The following is an 18,536-nucleotide window of genomic DNA, read 5'->3' as shown; positions in this document are numbered from 1 at the left end:
TGCACCTGGAGAAGGTAAGTTTGCGCCCCATGTTCCGGGGTTGAGTGCGGGGGCTTAGCGCGATCCCGCTGGGGCGGGAAGCCTCGGAGCCTGCTCGCTCCTCCACTCCCTCACAAGCCCACTCTGTTTTTCACCTTGAACTTCCCAAGTTGGGTATGTTGAATGTCATTGTATAACTAAGCTGTTTCTCCAGAGCAATGGACACTTGTTTTAACCTCCCATTGACTTTTAACCTGCCTAAGTTAGTTTTAAAACTGGAGCATAGATTCCCAAGTGAAGGTGCTTTTGAAAATTTTACCCTGTATTCTCAATGTCCATACTTGGTGAGTCAGTTCTCCTTGTGGGTTGCAGCATTATCTCTAGTGGGGCTATAAAGTGCAAAGTTATTTTTGGGCTCTCTTTCAAAACTTGTTGTTATGCAGGCCCCAAGACGATTTTTACTATTCCAATCTGAAGGTTGAAATGCAATAAGCTCTCAGGAGTATTTGTTCTGGGCAGTTTTCCTTTGAGCAGTGAAGTGTAGTTCAGGAATTAAGCAATCTGGTACCTGGAATGCCATCAGCACCTGAAGCAGTACTTCTCATTAATGCTTCCTGTCAACGCTTCTACTGAATCTGGCTGTTATTCTTGAAGCACTCCAAGTGCTCCTTGTAAAATTAATTTATACCACCTAGCTCATTTTAGATTACTATTTATGCCTGCATGCATGTGAAAGAGGGTACAAGTATGTAACTTTTGGTAGGAGGGTTTCATATAGGATACTTTATGATTGCCCCCAACAGCTACTCCCATTTCTTGAGGATGGATGCGTCTTGAAAGCATTTTAGGCACTGAATTGTTGGGACCAACAGTTAACACTGTTAGTCTCTAAGCCAGCAAGTTTACTAGACATCAGAGCTCTAGCTTACTTTATAATTCTTGAAGTTTGCCATGTCAGGGCAATCCAAGCTGTTTGTACATTCCAGTAAAGTTGAAATTCAAAACTATCTTCTCTTGTTATGACTTTCCTAGGAGTGAGAGTTACCAAACTTACAGATAGAGAGAACAGTGTCATCATCTTCTATGTGATTAGTGCTATATAACTGTTAACTTTTTCAGCATCTGTTTAGATTAGTCTTGGGAATGTGTGTTTTTTATACTGTCATATTTGATAAATAATGCAGAGCTATCTGCTTAGAGTTATGAGATACATTTCTGTCTTTGCTCCCCATTAGGGCAGGTCTTTGATGCTTTGCTTTACATACGGTTTTGTTTAAAATAGTCTGAGATGTCATTGTTTCCTGATTTACAGTTTTTTGACTCTTGTGCTGCACTCTTTTGGAATGATTACAACACATTACTGCTGCTACTTCAGTAGATTGTAAAATTAATTCAGTTACACAAAGAGATTAGACTTTTCATTGCAAGTGCTACATAGTTTTGTGGAAGATGGTAGGAAGTGGCTAGTTTGTGTTTTAGGCTATGTATAATAGGTTGTATAAAACTGGAAAAACATGAATGACAATCTAGTCACATTTATCTGTTTAAAATCGCTGGCATATAAGCTGCCTTCACCACAGGCAAAAGAGTCATCACCATATTTTCTTGCATACAGTATGCACCCTCTCACCCCCTCCCCCTCAAAAAACAGCTGCTGAGAATGGAAGCATGCATTTCTACCTAAAGAATACAGTATGGTAATAACATCTGATTTCTGCTTTCGATGTTGGTTACTTTGTATTAGTGAAAATTAAGGGGTGGGTTTTTTTTTTTTTTTTTACATTTTATTCTTTTTCTTTTTATATCTATTTGTAGGTGCATTCAGAGAATTTGGAGTCCTTTGCATCCATGTTGAGACATTCTCCTTTAGTTCAGATGGGACCTGCCAAAGGCAAGATCGTTATAGGTGAAATTTTCCATATTATGGAAAATGATCTTTATATAGATTTTGGTGGCAAGTTTCACTGCGTGTGCGGAAGACCAGTAGCAGATGCAGAGTAAGTAATATGACTGTAGAATGATTAAATATATGAGAAATACTTAAGGTAATTTAAAATTGAAAATCTCTTGGGGTGACGTCCAGTACGATGTCTTTGTAATTTATGTATTTGACACTGCTGATTATATAAGTCTCTTAAAGATAATTGATGCAAGTCACAAACTGATCTGCTTTAGCTCAGAAATCACCATAAAAGTTACCCTTGCATTGTCTCATCATTGGCACCCACATTTTACAACTTCTAAAAGTCCAGAGGGACTTGTGTTTGTTTAAAGTGTGATTCACAAATGGATCATTGACTGTGGATCCAAAAGTGTTTGTTTAATAATGTTTTCTGTTTTATTTTAGTTAATATTTAAATATCTTACAATTCTAAGCATCTGGTACTGTGTATTGGCCACAAATAAACAATGAGCAATTGGATTAATGAGTTGTATTGTAGATATTTACAATTATGTATATGATCCAGGTTAAATTTGTAGTTTGATTCAACTATTATAGACGAGCACACTACCAAAACAATTGTAATTTTTTGTATGACATACAAAATAAATATCATGTTCCTGTAGTTTCAGATGTTACTATTTTAAAAGAAATAGTGAGTTAAGATGATGTTTTAATTACAGGCAATAAAGGCCCTAACGTTATAAAAGCTATCATTGTAAAAGTCAGAAGGTTTTCCCTAGTGAAAGCTGAAGCTACTGGTGCTGAAGCTTTTGATTGCACAGGCTGGATGAATGGTAGGGCACAGTCCCTGTATCAGACCAGGCCACATGGGCCAGAATTGGGCTTCTTATGACTTCAGCTGGCCCCTGCATACCTGGATAGGGGTCTGGCCTGCCTCTCTGCTGGATTTGGGCCTCACATTGCGCTACGTGCTAGGTTTCGGCGCCTCGCCTGGCACCACAGAGTGGAATTGGGTTCTGTGCCACCCTGTGTGCTGGCATCAGGCCCTGTACCACCTCTACTTGGAAGATGTTGGTGTGCGGGGCAGATGGTTGGTGGAGCCACGTGGGGCCTGATCCTTATTGTGGCAGTGCAGCCCTACAGTTTTTCCCACTTCAAGGACCTGTGAAGTATGCGAGAGAGAGTGTTTTAACACTATTTCCCAGGGGCAGTCACTGCTCATTTGAGTTATTTGCCATTCATTCCAAGGACAAGATACATCTGTAAAGGGCTGTGCCACTCTTCTCTTGTCCGGGGTTTTGACTCAGGAATGTCTTCAATGCAACATCTGTTTTCAGGCTACATTTAAGTTAAGGTAGCAGGTTTCCCTTTTTTTTGACCATTTATTTGTCTAACCATTGAGTGTAAGATGCACAGATATATCAGAGATGAAAGAAGAGACATCATCTATTGAAGGATTTGGGGTTTATTTGTGAAAACTTGTGCATGATTAAATTGCAGGTCCTTTGAGGCAGAAACTTTCTCTTGCCCAGTACATGGGTAGGGTCTCACAAACAGGAGACCTAGGTACTACTGCAATACAAGTTATACTTAATAATGGAAGACTGATGTCATTGTGGGTAAAGATACTCAGTCATGCACAAACACATAATTATGCTGGTGACTGCAATGTTAAAGGGATTAAATTAACAACCAAGGGAGATATCCTGGTGGAAATAGTTTTTACAAGTTTTCCCAGCTGTGCATTTAAAAAACACCTTTTGAGCATTAGTTATTAATGAAGTGCTGACGGCATGCTCAGTGTGTTATAAAACATGGAAAGAGATGTTATTTCCTTGAAAAACTTAATTTTAATTAGGTATTTGGCTCTTTAAAATTCAGCCTGCTTTTCTCCAGTTATCCTTTTGGTACATTATAGTTTGTATTTGTATTAACACTTTTGTGGATAATGTGAATATTCAGTTGGACAGTTCCACTGTTATTATGCTCATTTATCATCTCTTTTTTTCATGCATTAGCAAATTCTGTTGTGCTTGGGTTCACATTGCTGTGGGATTTTTAAATCTTAAAACCTGAAAAGAAAAAATCAAAATATTTGCATTTGTTTTAGGTTGGGTGAAACCCTTGTTTACCATACCTAGAATACTAGATTTAAACTTGCTTCATAATGAAAGCTGCCCACACTAAAGTAGGCTTGACTTAAGAAAGTTTTATTCCTTATAGCAACACTTTTGTGGATGTGACTAACATTGTGTTTATTATTTAACAGTGTCTGTGTATTCCTATGCTATTCTTCCTAGTATAATAAAAAAAAAAATACTAGAATGGGGTTTCTGTAGTGTTGTCTCTCTTGTAAGAAACACATTTTACAGACTAGTGACTTACAAAGAAGATGTGACTGACCATTTTAAGATGGATAACACAGGACACGAATAGCATCTCTGTTTTTTTGATGCATACATGAAATAAAGAAGATAATTTTTTAGTGTGAGTTATAGATAGGACAAAAAACAAAGGCATGTGATGAGCCTCTCAGAGGATCCTCAGAATCCTGTTGATGTTGGTTGTAACTCGGGGCATTCAGGATGCTCTGGATCAAGATTGTAGAATTGACCCATATGACCATATTACCAGATTTCTTCCATTATAAGATAGACTTTTTAGAATAAAATTTAACTTTAAAAAATGGCCTGTTACCTAACTTTGAGTATTAAAAAAATCCCCCCCAAAGAAGACAAAGCTTTTATGTGTTGCATAGAAGCTGCTGCATAAATGTGTCTTTATTTGATATTTTACTACTTGTTTTAAATTGAGAATCTAAAGGGTGTCTTATTTGAAAGACTACAGTATGTATTCAAAAGAACTTAATAGAAAATAGAAAAGAAAAAACCAAGGAAGGAAATGAAAGAGAAATTGGTCTTCTTTAAACAGTTCTAGTGAAATTTATCTACAGGCTTATTAAATTGTTGATTTGATATGATGTTAAAGATGAGGTTGCAGAACAATGATTCATTTATTTATGAAAGATTATGAATTAGAGGAAGACTTGAAAGTCAATAATTAAGCATGGCAGTTTTGATGCCCAGCCTGATTAAATTTAATGTCCTGCATCATACTTTATTGACAGGAGACAGCATGGAAGAAAGAGACCTCTTACAATATGTATGATTCAATAAGGTCTTAGAGGCAGACAATATGTATGCTTTGATAAGGTCTTATAGACAGACAAGTGTTTAGTCTTCTTAAATGGAGAGGAGCGAGGGAAGCATTAAACCTTATATTTTATATGTGCTCTGTGGTGCATGGATATTGGTGTTGATGGGGAACCTTAATCCAGTCAACTTGTAATCTTCCAACAAATACCCCCCAGGAAAGTGCAAGATTAGTTTGAACTGGCAAATTCTTCTTTTTAATTTAGCAATTAATCTGTCACCTCAAGTTTGAGAATACTTACCAGGGACTAGTGAGTTTATGATTAACACTTATCTGTGAATAACTGGCTTCTCAGTTTAGTTGTCAAATGGCAAAATTAAAGAGAACCAAAACATTCTGTTCACGTTAAACAAAAGTTTTTGTGTATCAAAAAGAAATTTCTGGGTTTTTCAGAAGGAAATTTTGGACCTGAAAAGCTAGGGCCACAAAGGGATTTGGACTGTAGATACTAAAATTTAGGAGGAAAATGAAGTTGCCGTAGTGATGTAGCTCCCCTTCTGTTTTAGAGTCCATTTGTTAGGACACTCATCAAATTCCCATTCTGTCTGGCAAAAAGTGGAATTGGAACTTAGCTGCTTTCCTGTGCAGGAGAGATCCCTGTCACTACAGCAGTGATGTCCAACTTCTTAGTGGCTGAGGCCTGCATCCCACAGGGCTGCATCAGTGGGATGCTTTATTAGTCTGTAGTTAAACTAGTTATCCAAGTTTTAGGGGTTTTTTGTGCATTGTGTGTAAAATATCTCTGAGATCAAAACAAGGAAGGGAACTGCTATATTAGCTAGCTGTGCTTGTAGTATTTCATCATACCTCCTTGGTTTGAACTGAACTCAAAAAGAAGAGTGAGAGGGTGGAAGGCCATTCTTCTGCTTATATCATTGCTTTAGTTTGCTTGTAGATTCATGACATAAGTAGAACAGATTACAAGAAGGTTGCTTCATCAGAATAACTAGAAACTTCTCATCTTTAATAAGAGCCTATGTGAGTAGTGTGTAGAGACTAGAATGGAAACTAAGTTCTAAGTGGGAAGTAAATGAATAATCATTTTTGATCACCGAGATCCATATTTTGGAGGAAGGTGGGTGTATTTTGGAAAGTAACTGTGTGTAAAAAAGAAACCAGAACAAACCCCACAAAAAACAAAAAGACCTCTTACTCAGCAGAGTTTCCTTGTGCATATTTGACACTACGTCCATTCAAATTGGCAATTTTAAGACTTGACTATTGACTATTATGATTTCTGTTAGTACTGCAGAGTCAGTGAAGGTAAGTTTGATTCTACCCATTACCAACAGAACTGTTAACAGAATTTCATTTGCAAAATATTTATTGCTGGTAGTATGTGAGCCAGAGAGGGAACATCTTACCTTCAAATTGCAGATTGGATTTAGAGGACAAGGAATTTCAGAAAAAAGTACCAGATTTAGTCTGCAAAACTTGCATCATTTTTATACCTCTTTTGAGAATGGAGCTATTATTATTTTCTGTTGTACCTTTCTTCTAGTGCCAGTTTTTCTTTTCAACTTGCTCTTATTTTTGTAGGTGTGATTCCACTACTATTATGTGTCATAATGAGGAAAAAGGATAGATGTGGATGGGATATACCTTTTACCCTTAAATACTTTTCTTTCAGGCCATGTGCATCCAATGACCATGTGCTTCCAGGGCTGCCCAACTTCTAAGCACCCAGCAGCCACACACTACTTGTGCTGCACCAACATGAGCCACAAACTCTGGGTGCTTCCCCCTTGATGCTCTTCCCTGCTGCCTTGCATGTACACGTGGGTATTCTGAACTCACCTTCAGCTTCCTGGCTGCCAGCTCTCCTCCACTGCACCACACTGCACAGCCACCCTGGGCTCCCTCAGTGCCACAGGGTGTGACCTGCTGCTCTACCGCCTCCCACCCAAAAGGGTCGGGGCAGGAAGTAGGTGGCAGGGTAGCAGGGCTGCTGGAGCAATGAGGGAAGCAGTAGTCCGCTGTAAACTAACCTTTTGCAGGCTGCCAGTTGGACAAACCTGCTGTAGATGATTGCTCTAGTATGCTATTACAGTCTCATAGAACAAGAGCTTTTAACTCCTCAGGCCCCTGGGGCCTGATGAGGGATGTGAGGCCAGTCTGTCAGTTGGATAGTGCCCACAGACTGGCCCCACACACCTGGATCCAGCATGCAGGGCCAGTCTGGCATAGGCACTGTGTACAGCATGTGACCCAGACTGGCCTCACACACCATGGTGCAGCACGCACCATGGACCAGCTCCACTAGCTGCATTCAGTGCATGTGGGGCCAAGGCCAACACATGCATCATGTGGCTCTCAGGACCAGTCCAAGTCATGTGGGCCAGTTGATAGGGATCTGTGATCTGCATCTTTGATACCCCTGTCCTAGAATATAACGAAACTTGGTTCTCATAACCCAGCATAGTCTTTGGACTGTAAGATGACTTTGGGTCTTCTTCAAAGCAAATGCAACTCTTAAGAGTCCTATAAATTGGTTGCTTGGTCCTAATCCAATCACTTTTTTTTTGGTCTCCTCCATGGAAGAAAATGGCATAATTCATTTGAAGGTTAACAGAGTCTTACTACTATAGGGAAAGGAAGATTATTTTTTACTTAAGATTTTTATGTAGTGGGAACTCCAAGAAGGGTGCCAATTTATTGAAAAAGTACACATCAGCTTTCTAAAAATACTCTATGCCCATAATTTCTTACTGTTCTAGAAAGTGAATTTTGAAACTTTAGTTGAAACAACTTCTGAGTTAAAAAAAAAATCCTGGAAATAGTACTGATCTGAGGTTTAAGAGCAATAAATATAATGGGGATGTATGGGTAGGAACTTCTTGGTAGTAAGCATCTTTCCCCTTTTTAAAGCACATCTTATCCAAGTTTGAACCACTAACACATGCATTATTAATATTCGTCTGCATCAGATTCCAAACCTCCTATGCCTGTAGGTTCACCTGTGTCTAATCTATTTACTGTGTGTTAATTTACTATGAGTTAAATTCACTGCTGGTGCAATGTCAGTAGAATTACTCTTTACCTGTTAATGTGAAAAACAGGTTGCCATGGAGGTCATACTTGATGTTACACAGATATTACCTTTGCTCTTTCAGAAAAGGAAAATCTGAGTATTGGATACTTCTAAATATGTTAAATTTTATGTGTATACTATAATTAGTTAAAATAAAGCCTAATAGAAAAGATGTCTTTTTTTAATCTTGTATTAAAGCTCAGTAAAAAGTGCATGCTGCGTAAATGACTAATCTACAGGAGATAAGTGCTTATGGAACAATAAGATTATACTAATTTCTTGGGGTTTTTTGCAGCTGAAAGTTTTTCTTTTGGATATAGAGAAAAAGAAGCCCTGAAGTGCTTATTTTTAAGTACATCTCCCAAAAGAGCACCGTTGTAAACCATGGCAAGAAAGATTCTGTTCTAACTTGTTTTTTGCTGGTGGGATTATTTAGAACAATCAGGTTTGGAAAGGGGCTGTGATTGATATTCTCTTGCAAGATCTGCACCTGTATCATTAATGACCATTCTCATCACAATCACAAAGGCTTTTTGGCAGTTTTGAAAAAAAATGCAGGATTGCAGGACTAGCCCCCAGATTCACGAATAGAGGATTAAACTCTTCACACTGGTCTGATGATGCTCTCTTTTTCAAAGACTGCCATAACCCTTCAGCCACTTAACTGTTATCTAGCTGTGGAATCTGAAAGGTACTTCCTTTAAGTTTGTATGTGTAGCTGTTGCAGGGATTTTCAGTGTGTCCTGGGGCAATTTACTGAACATACAGTGTATGCACCAAGTTTACATGGTGGGGAATGGAAGAAATATCATAGGATGCTCCTTGCAGATCAGAATTTGACAATTTAATGAGCTTCATAAAACATGAAATTATTATTACAATTATTAAATTATATTATTATTTCTGAAAATTAAATAAAAAATGTTTATGTTGTTTGAATGGTTGCCAGGGTCAATCTTATTTTGGAAACATTTTAAAAGCCCTATTTTTTTTGTCTGTAGTTAAGGAGGGGTGGAAACCAGTTATCTAATCCAGGGGATGTCAGCTGGGGGGTATGCGTACCTCTGGGGGTACTTTGAAAGGTCCCAGGGGCTATGCGGGGGTGGGCAGGGACAGAGTGGCGCCACACCACGCCGGTGCTTCACAGGAGCAGGGCGACAGCAGGGCTACACAGATGCTGCGCTGCCGCTACTTGCCACCCCCCCCCCACCAGGGGGTACACTTATTAAAAAGGGGGCTGCCTGGGGCACACTTATTAAAAATGGTTGAACCCCCCTGACCTAATCTAAAAATACGTAATGTGGCTGATTTGAAGGGGGTGGGGGGGCACGTTTCTGGCAGGTAGATTCAATTGAAAAACAGCTTAAGCTGTATTGTTTCCATTTTAAGTTAAATGTTGGTGGAGTATGTCTATTCAAATAAAGCTGTAAGGTTAAAAAATCAGTGTTAAGGAAATAGAGATGGGCAGAGGAAGCTATTCTATCTAGCGGAGGATTTCAGTAACACAAAAATCTGGGTTTGTTACAATTTGAATCACAAAACTGAAAAAAAATGAAATTTTCTGTGATCTGTAAAATGGAATGGAGCCCCTGCGGCTAGAAGACCAGGCGTGCAAGCAGCTCGCCAGGTAGGTAGCTATGCAGCTGGGCAGGAGGGCTGGCAGCAAGCCAGATTTACCACCTGCCTGTCAAAACTTCATCTAGTTGCTGATGATCTCATGAAGTCCCTTCCAGCCCTAAACTTCTGTGTGAATCTGTGTGTGATTGGTTTTTTTTTTTTGTTTTTTTTTGGTCAAAATTGAACCAGCTCTTTAGTAAAATGGGGAATTCCAATGAAAGAATGTTTTTGCTGAATTTTCCTAACCAGTTTTTTAAAAATTGTACTACCAGTCTTTTTTTGTTAAAAGTTTAAAGTAGTTTTTGCATGTCAGAGAAGAGGAAATCTTAGCCTTACAGTGATGGTGGTGTTGTGATGGTCCAGAAGTTAAGAGGCAAGAATGGGTGATTCTTTGGGTGATAATTTTTACTGGACCAACTGCATAGTTGGGATAGAGTTAGACAAGTTTTGAATGAGAAACACACACACTACTGACCTTATAGTAATAAAGTGCTAAGCATATAACTTTTAATTTACTTTTCCTATGTTTCACATTTTTGGCCCAAATGTGAAAACTGGCACTATATGCCACAGCCCCAAAGTGTGTTCATATACCCACATTTATATGAGAGTGATCCCTTTTGGCCCTGATCCAGCAAAGCACTTGTTACTTTCCACTTGTGAATGCTCAGGTTGACTTCAGTAGGAATGTGGATAAAGTGGCTGTACAGTAAAACTGTACTTGCATTATGCATGTGCATAAGTACTTTGCTCCAGCCTTTAAGTGCATAAATACATATGTGGTTGGCTATACGTGTAATTAGAATATTTCTGAAAAAAATATATTCTAGCCAATTTTTAGCATCAGTAGCAGATATGTGATAAAGGGCCAGCTTTCACTTCTTCCGTGATAGTACACCCTGTGCATTTAAAAGGTTGATACCCAGAATGGATTGTATTCCAGACAGGAAAGAAATAGGAATAGTAGGAAGGAATAGCAGACAGGGTATAAGAAGGAAATGGGGGCATATTGGAAGTCTGTGGGAGGGGTGATAAAGGAAGGCCTTGATATGTTGGAATGTGGGAATACAGAGCCCCTGATATAGGAGGAAAGGGGAAAATGGGGACTCGTAGAAACCCCTCATGGGTGTGGAAGAGGGGATACTGGAGAGGGGAAGGGAGCAGGGAATTTTGTCTAGAGAGAAAGGGAAGACTGGTATGAAACACAGCCCTGGGCATGAAGGCACAATGTGGGATTCATGGACTGACGGAAACACTGAATTGAACCAATTGCTTAAAGGAACAAATGTTGCCTTCAAATTTGTAAAGGGATGTTTTTAAATAAATAATTTTCAAATGGTGTATACAGAGAAGGGGTATGAAACAAGGAAAAGAGCAAAGACAGACATATAACAGTATGCTTCTACAACTGGCCAAGTTTTAAAACCACTTTGTTTTAATGTTTGCTATTGTGATTTAAATCCTTCTGCAAATTTGGCACATCTAGATGATTCTTTGAAATTTCAGTTTGGACTTGCAAGGCAAAACCTATTGACTTTGGACACAAAGTTAACTGTCTGACTGAAATTAAATCCACAATGGGAGTTTGTAAGTGGAGAAGTCATTTTAATTGACAGGTGATATAATATTGCTGAGAAAAATGGATCCAAGTAAAATGTTTTTGCCTGTGGTATAAATATATGTATGTGTAAGCGTGTGTTTTCACTGGTTGTGATTAGCAGATAGCACCAAAAGGATGGGGGAAGAGAAGAGGCTTTAAGAGAGGTGCCAGTACAGAATTGGGCTTTTGTCCATTTCCATTATCATAGTTACCAAGAACAGGAATTATGATCTGTTAAATTGATACTGTACAAAGGCTGTGTACAGATGATCATTTCTACTGGAATAATTTTTTTCAGTAGAAAAATAGCCTGGAAGTTGGATTGTACAAATGTTCCTGTAGCCAGGAGGTGGCCCTGCCTTTGGGGGTGCCCATTATTTGACAGCCTGTCATATTCCCCTGCGTGGAAAGTGGGGTGGGCTGTCAAGGGGTTTCAGGCCCCTGGAGAATTTTTCCCTCCCCACACAATCCCACCAATCAGCTGATTGGCAAGAAATGGGGAGCATTCTTCTGTAATGGAAACGCTTCAGGTTCTCCGCTGCACGAGAATTACTCTGCTCCTTGCACTTTTCTGGGCTGATCTGGAGGAGTGCAGGGAGAGGAGTGGGAGCACTCAGCTGCAGCAGCAAGGCTTTGGGGTAAGGTGGGGGCATTTTGCCTTAGTGGCAAGGCTTCCAAGCTTTTGCTGCTGTAACACAGTAGCCTGTGTTGCCCCATTCTGCTCCAGGTCAGCAAGGTGCCAAGGGGAAGCCAGCAGGGCTGTGAGCTGGATTTGGGGAAAGTTTAGCTGAGTGGCAGCAGGAGACAGGGAGAAGCAGGTGGGCCTGAGCCAGGTTTGCAAGTTTGGCTCACCGTTCCCACTACTCAGCTGGGGGACAGTGCTTACTTAGTCTAACACCTCGTCAGAGGTAGACTCGTCTCTATCCAAACCATCCTGTACAAATCTGTTGTCTGATCCGGGGTGCTCAACCCCCAGTCTGCAGGCCAGATCCAACCCATGGCATCATGTCATCCAGCCTGCAGGGCCCCCATTGGTCCAGAAATTTTTGGTGGCAGGGAAGCAGTACCTCTGCTGCCCTGGTGCCAAATTTTCAGACCCATGAGGACCCTTGGGTCCTGTGTGCTGAATTGGGGACTTGATCCCAGCATATAGGGACAGGCAGAGGTGGTGCTGGGCCCCCACGGCTCAATCCCATGTGGCGGGCCAGGAGGGGGTGACACTGGGGCCCTGGGCCTCATCCCTGCATGTCTAACTTGCCACAGTAAAGAGGGACAGTGGTAGTCAATGTCTGGCTGTAGCAAGGGTTGTTGCATATTATGTAAATGTTAAATGTATCACACTTGTTTGTGCAGTTGGGCTCTATTTCAAGTATCCAAGAAAATCCCAGTGATTAGGGCTTTTGTACAACTCTCATCTATGAAGTACTGAGTAATTCGCTCATATTCTGACTCATGGGAACTTAAGCCTTTACATTCCTTAGCCAGTCCAGTTCAGGCCATGCCAAAGCCAGCGCAAAGGGCCAGTTAGCAGGACGCTGCATGCTGTGCATTCCCTATACCAGCCTCCTGTGCTGCATGCACTCAGTTTAGTCTCATGTACCACAGGCAGCATGGGTTGCTCCTGAACCTTGCTTTGCACATGGCACACAGCATGGGGTGTGTGCTGCCTGGGGTGTGGGCTCCATCCAGCACTGAATGTGGCATAGAGTGTTCTGCGGCACCCCACATTGACCCCCAATGCTGCACCATGTCCAACCTGCATGCCCTGGGTAGTGAAAACCCGGTGCCAGCCGCACATGCTACATGCACAAAGAGCCCCCAGGACTGGTGCATGCTGCATATGCATGGGCACTGCATAGGGGGCTGGTCCCAGTCTGACCCACAAACTGGCCCAGGAACCCCTGCTTTAGATTGTTGTGTCTGCCCTGAAATGGAGAAATTTTCCTGATTTATGTTTTTGCTTAAAAGATACAGCCTGAAGGACAATCAGACAGTTGGTCTCCATGATGTGAAAACAGTCTTTCCCTGTGATTAAAATTTCAAGAGCATCATGCTGAAATCCTCAGAGGCCTGAGATGGTTTGAACTAGTCATCAGCAAGCATGCTTTCTGGCAGTCCAAATCAACCCTTGGTCACAAACTTTGCCCAGATCCCAGAAAGAAATATGAAGCAGGAATGGTTTTGTTGTCCTGTTCCCACATACCAGCATTGCAATTTAGAAAAGGAAGAGTTGTTGTTTATATTAACGAAGGCTAAACTCAAGGAGGTGGCATGAACTCTCTTTTTGACAAAGCTCCTATATAGTGCAGTTCACCATAGCTCCTAACCCAAACAATGCTTGTGGTGCCACTGTGTCTGCTATCAAACAATTTCAGCTTTTCTTTTTTATAACCTACACACAGAATAGCCATTTGATTGCAAACTTAATCTGTGTGCTTCAGCAAATAACCACTAACTTTATTTATAGCAGTGTGCATTTTCAAAATTATAATATTTTTATCCCCTTTGGACATGGCATATTATTTGTTTGGTTACTTTACAATTGTAACTGCTTTTGCCACCCACTGTATGTTGTTCTGCAGTGGTTATTTTCAACCACAAAGTGAGGTGTTGTTTTTTGTGGTTCAGTCATACACAAGGGTTGTACTTCCAGAGTTCCTGGAGCCCTAAGTCTGTAAACAGTTTTTTTGGAATACGTTATAAATTTTACATCATTCAGATACTTTCAGCTTGAGTCTGCGAAACAGCATCGTGCCACATCTGCATTGTCAAAGTCCGCTTCCTCTGCGCTAATGAAGGACCCAGTACAAGATTTAGAATTGAATTTGCCTTACATGCTTAAAAGCAAAATTGCAGCAGAGCTAGCTAGCCTGCATCCTCCTCCCCCAACACATTCTGTCATTGTTTTGAAGCAGCAGACAGGCAAGAGGCACTAGAGTGAAATATCACACTTTGTAGCAACACAAGGAAATTATGGGGAATAATGTGAGCATGATGTTCTCAGTGTGAGTCTGCGTATGCTGCAGATGGAAAAATGACAAGCAGCACTTGAGAGAGTAAAGCAGCCCAAAGGTGGTTCCACATCAGTTCTGCCACTGGATCAGTCTGTGACCAGGCAGAAAGGTTTGTGAACCTGTCTGTGCATGTGTATATATTAGGGCTGTGTGAAATATCGACGACTGTTTGGTTTTGAAGCTGTTTCTACGAGTTTTGAGCTCGAAGCGGCAAAAACAAAACAAAAGGCTTCGAAAGAGCTTTGAAATGAAATGAGGGAACTTGAAACATTTCAAAACGTTTCGAGTTTGAAGCAGCCTGGTGGTGGGAGGCGGGAGGGAGAGCCAGGGCTGTGCTCCAAGCGGCTCCGCAAGCCCCAGGGAGCTCAGCCCAGTGGTGGGAGGTGGTGGGAGAGCCAGTGGCAGAGCTGCTTGGAGTGCAGTCCTGGCTCTGAGCGCAGCCCTGGCCAGTGGCTCTCCCCCCGCCTCCCACCGGAGGTGGAGCACAGCCCAGCAGCTGGAGGCTTGGCAGCCCCATGGAGCTGAGCCTGGCAGTGGGAGGCAGGGGAGCGCCACTGGCTAGGGCTGCACTCTGAGTGGCTCTGCCGCTGGCTCTCCCTCTGCTTCCTGCTGCCAGGCTGAGCTTTATGGGGCTGGTGGAGCCATTCGGAGCACAGCCCTGGCAAGTGCAGCCCTACGGAGCTGAGCCTGGCGGTGGGAGGCAGCTGAGAGCCAGTGGCGGAGCCGCTTGGAGCACAGCCCTGGCCAGTGGCTGTCCTGTCACCTCCTGCTGCCGGGCTGAGTTCTGTGTGGCTGGTGGAGCCGGTTGGAGCACAGCCCTGGCTCCTTCCCTGCCTCCTGCCACTGGTCTGCACTCTGAGCAGCTCCGCCACCCCAAATTGCTGAGCTTGGTGCCAGGAGGTGGGGAGAGCCACTGGCCAGGGCTGTGCTCTGAGCAGCTCTACCACTGGCTCTCCTTCCACCTCCCATGGCCGGGCTGAGCGTCATGGGCCTGGTGGAGCTGCTCAGTGTGCAGGAGGTGGGGGAGAGCCAGGGCTGCGCTCCAACTGGCTCCGCCAGCCCCACAGAGCTCAACCTTCTCTCCCAGTGGTGCCAGACTCCTCTCGGAGTTTTCCTCCCCATTATAGCCTATGGACAAAATGTCAAAATGCATCGAAACAGCAAAACAGTTTTGACGAAATGAAGCAGAACAGTGCTTCAAAACAAAATGACAAAACAAAAAGCTCTCCCTTTGAGATGGTGAAACAAGTCAAAACAAAACCCTGTTATTTCGCAGTTTTAGTGTATGTGTATATAGATGTTTAACACCAGGCTTGTTTTGCTGTCTGATTAGAAGGCCTGAATAATCTGCCTAAAAAAATACCCAAGCTTCACTGTGCACAGGAACCTTTGTGAATATTTCTTGCCCTGTTTCAGGTGTTGGATTCATTCGAAGATAATGATTTATGAGCTAATGATCCTGGAGGAAACCAAACAAAACACAAAGCTCTATAAAAATAGTAATCCTGAATGACTGGTGATGAGGTAATGAGACACAAGGTATACGTTTGGTAGGATTCTGTGGCACTGTGTAGTGTTTTAAAGACTTAACAACATGAAGTTGTATAATACCTATTCAGTCTCTGGATCTGCTTTGCACCAAATGTCAGTTATGAAACTTCTTACAGTGGAAGGGCTCCAAGGACAAAAATGATGCTTCCTGTAAGAAAAAATGCCTTGATGTTTCATTATATATTGTTATATAATAACTTTAATAAAAAGTTTGTCCTTTATGAAATGGTTGCAGTTGGTAGGATGAAGAGTAAAAGAAGCCCTTTCACATCTAGAAGTGTCAATACTGGCAATTCAAAAAACAAGGCAGGCCCTCCAAAGTCATGAGCTGGTCTTAAAAACCATGAAATTAAAAAAAAAATAATTAAAAAAGGTTATTTTCTTTTCGGAGTACAGAGCATAAGTGGTTCACAATTTCAAGGTTTCATTCTCCGTCCTTGAGACTTTTTAAAAGATACATGAAAAAGATAAAAAAAAAAGACTTTTTTAAAAAAAAGATACATGAAAGCTGAGGTTCTCTTCTATATAATCATGACTAGAGGAGCTGAATGTTTAAGAAAAGCACCCAAGTATCACACAAACTAGTTATAAGATTATTAGTACTGGCAGTATTGGAAATATTCAGTGTTACAACTATATCAGTCACTGTTCTGCCCAGACTCCTTTATAATACTGGAAATTCAGAGTAAAAAACCAAAAAACAAGAATAGTAAAGGATGAGCCTTTCAGAACTATGTATAGGATTTTGGGGAAGCAGTTCTTATTAGTCAACTTAGAAACTCTCCATTCAAAAATTCAAAGGAACACCTGAAACGAAAACAATTAAAAAAAAAAATTGTTTGTATCACATTTGTTGCTTAAGGATTGTCAGTTTATTTCCTTTCCCCTCCCACTGTCTGCACCCAGTCATACAGCATTAAAAAGAAAAAAGACTCTGTCTTGGGTCTTGATCTTTTAAGGCCAACTTATAAAATCCATGAAAATGGATAATATTTCAGGAATGGACAGGTTTTGTACATCTTTGGTGTGTGTAAGGGGTTGGGGGCATTGCATATAATAGCTGAGAATATTCCATTGAAGTTTTTAGGAATAGATATAGAAAAGTAAATTCAGACAATTGGTAGTTTATGTGAGATCATCCTTACTGAGTGAAAGTACTGTTCTCTTATGATGATTATACAACTAATGGACTAAATCATTTTTTAAATGTCCATCTTGAAGAACAGGAGGGGTAGGGAAAGGAGAGGAATTTCTGTTCCAGTGGGAAAAGTTTTTAAGTGAATGGTGTATTCGCATTTTTCTTCCTTTTTTTTAAAAAAGGATCTTGTTTGTTTTTATATGCTACTGAGTATTATTAGAATAATGCCTTCATAAACACTGCAGGCTGTGTGTGGTCAGGATTTAAAAATGTGTGCCATGGTTCTGTCAGCATTTAAAAAATGATAGTGGAGATGCAAGTGCTGGTAGTGCTTGGTGGGACATACTGAACACAGGCATGATTTATAGACATTGACATGTTAAGATGATACTCATATATGGAATAGCTTTTCTAACAAAAACAAAGGACTCCACTTCCTTTTTCTTTTCTTTCCTTTTTTTTGACTTTGTTGACAGTCAAGAGAGGTAATTTTCTTTTTTCTTTTGTTAGCATTTTGCAACAATTTATTTTTATGTAAAGAACTGGAAATCCAGCCACCCAGTTTGGGCGAGAATTAATAACCCCAAAAGTCCTAGAGGAACTGTTCTAAAAACACTTGAGATGTATTTTAAATGAAGTATTTTGAGACTTGGCAGGCTTTTATTAGTGCAAAAGTGCACATAATTTGGTCACAGGGTTCCTATATAAGCACATAAGAGGCTGGTTTGAGCTATTGCCTTAAAAATAAGCAAAGAACCAGTTTGGTTACAATGAGAAATAAAAGACTTTTTTAATGCTTGGTAAATTTATGCTGATACATATATATCCTGACTTTAAACGCAAAATGTGTAAGCAAAATGCTTTGTCTTATTATTGTATGAAGTTATTTTCAAAGCACTCCAATATTTTAAAATAGCACACAGGAAGTAGGAATCAAGGAATGTACCCATATACTTTTTATTTGCTTGTTCCTTATAACTTATGAAGGCTATTGACTTTACACTTATAGTTTAAGGATCTTTTTTCTGCTATATGATTTTCATATTAGGCAGGCATTGCTTTTTACTCTTGAGGAATAGTGTCTGAACCATTTGCTAGCTAATATAAATGCCATTAGTGACATGGCAGCTTTTACCAGCTAAGCATTTGTTCCTGTGATTGTAGTATTAATGAAATGATGGCATAAGAAGAGTGAACAGAGTAAAAGCTGGGCAGTTGAGATCAAAACAGACTTTAAGATGGTGGTTAAAACTTGCTTCTTGTTTGCATTCAAGACTTATCTGAACTTTGATTTCTAATTTATATTGTAGAGAAAGTATGTCTTTAGTGTGTATCCAGAAGCTGTACCTTCTTCAATAGGAGAATTTACAACTTCTGATGCCAAGTCCTCTGGCAAAAGCAGAGAGGACCAAAGTTGATGTGCTTGATGCTTAAAGCAGAATGGTAAAAAAAAAAAAAAAAAAGGGGGGGTGCATCTACACATGCAT

General features: G+C 40.7%; 1 protein-coding gene across 1 annotated transcript in view; it reads left to right on the top strand.

The window, feature by feature from the left end:
- MRPS28 (mitochondrial ribosomal protein S28) overlaps positions 1-18,536 on the top strand; it is a 130,729-nt gene that overhangs the window by 29,354 nt on the left and 82,839 nt on the right. Inside the window, exons 2-3 of the mRNA XM_019549611.1 lie at positions 499-517; positions 1,795-1,976. Coding sequence (XP_019405156.1) covers positions 499-517; positions 1,795-1,976 — 201 coding nt within the window. The remainder of the gene's footprint in view (positions 1-498; positions 518-1,794; positions 1,977-18,536) is intronic.

The sequence above is a fragment of the Crocodylus porosus genome, unplaced genomic scaffold (genome assembly GCF_001723895.1).
Source record: "Crocodylus porosus isolate Cpor-Errol unplaced genomic scaffold, CroPor_comp1, whole genome shotgun sequence".
NCBI lineage: Eukaryota > Metazoa > Chordata > Crocodylia > Crocodylidae > Crocodylus > Crocodylus porosus.
The sequence above is the reverse complement of the archived record's forward strand: the minus strand, read 5'-3'. Positions and strand labels throughout refer to the sequence as shown.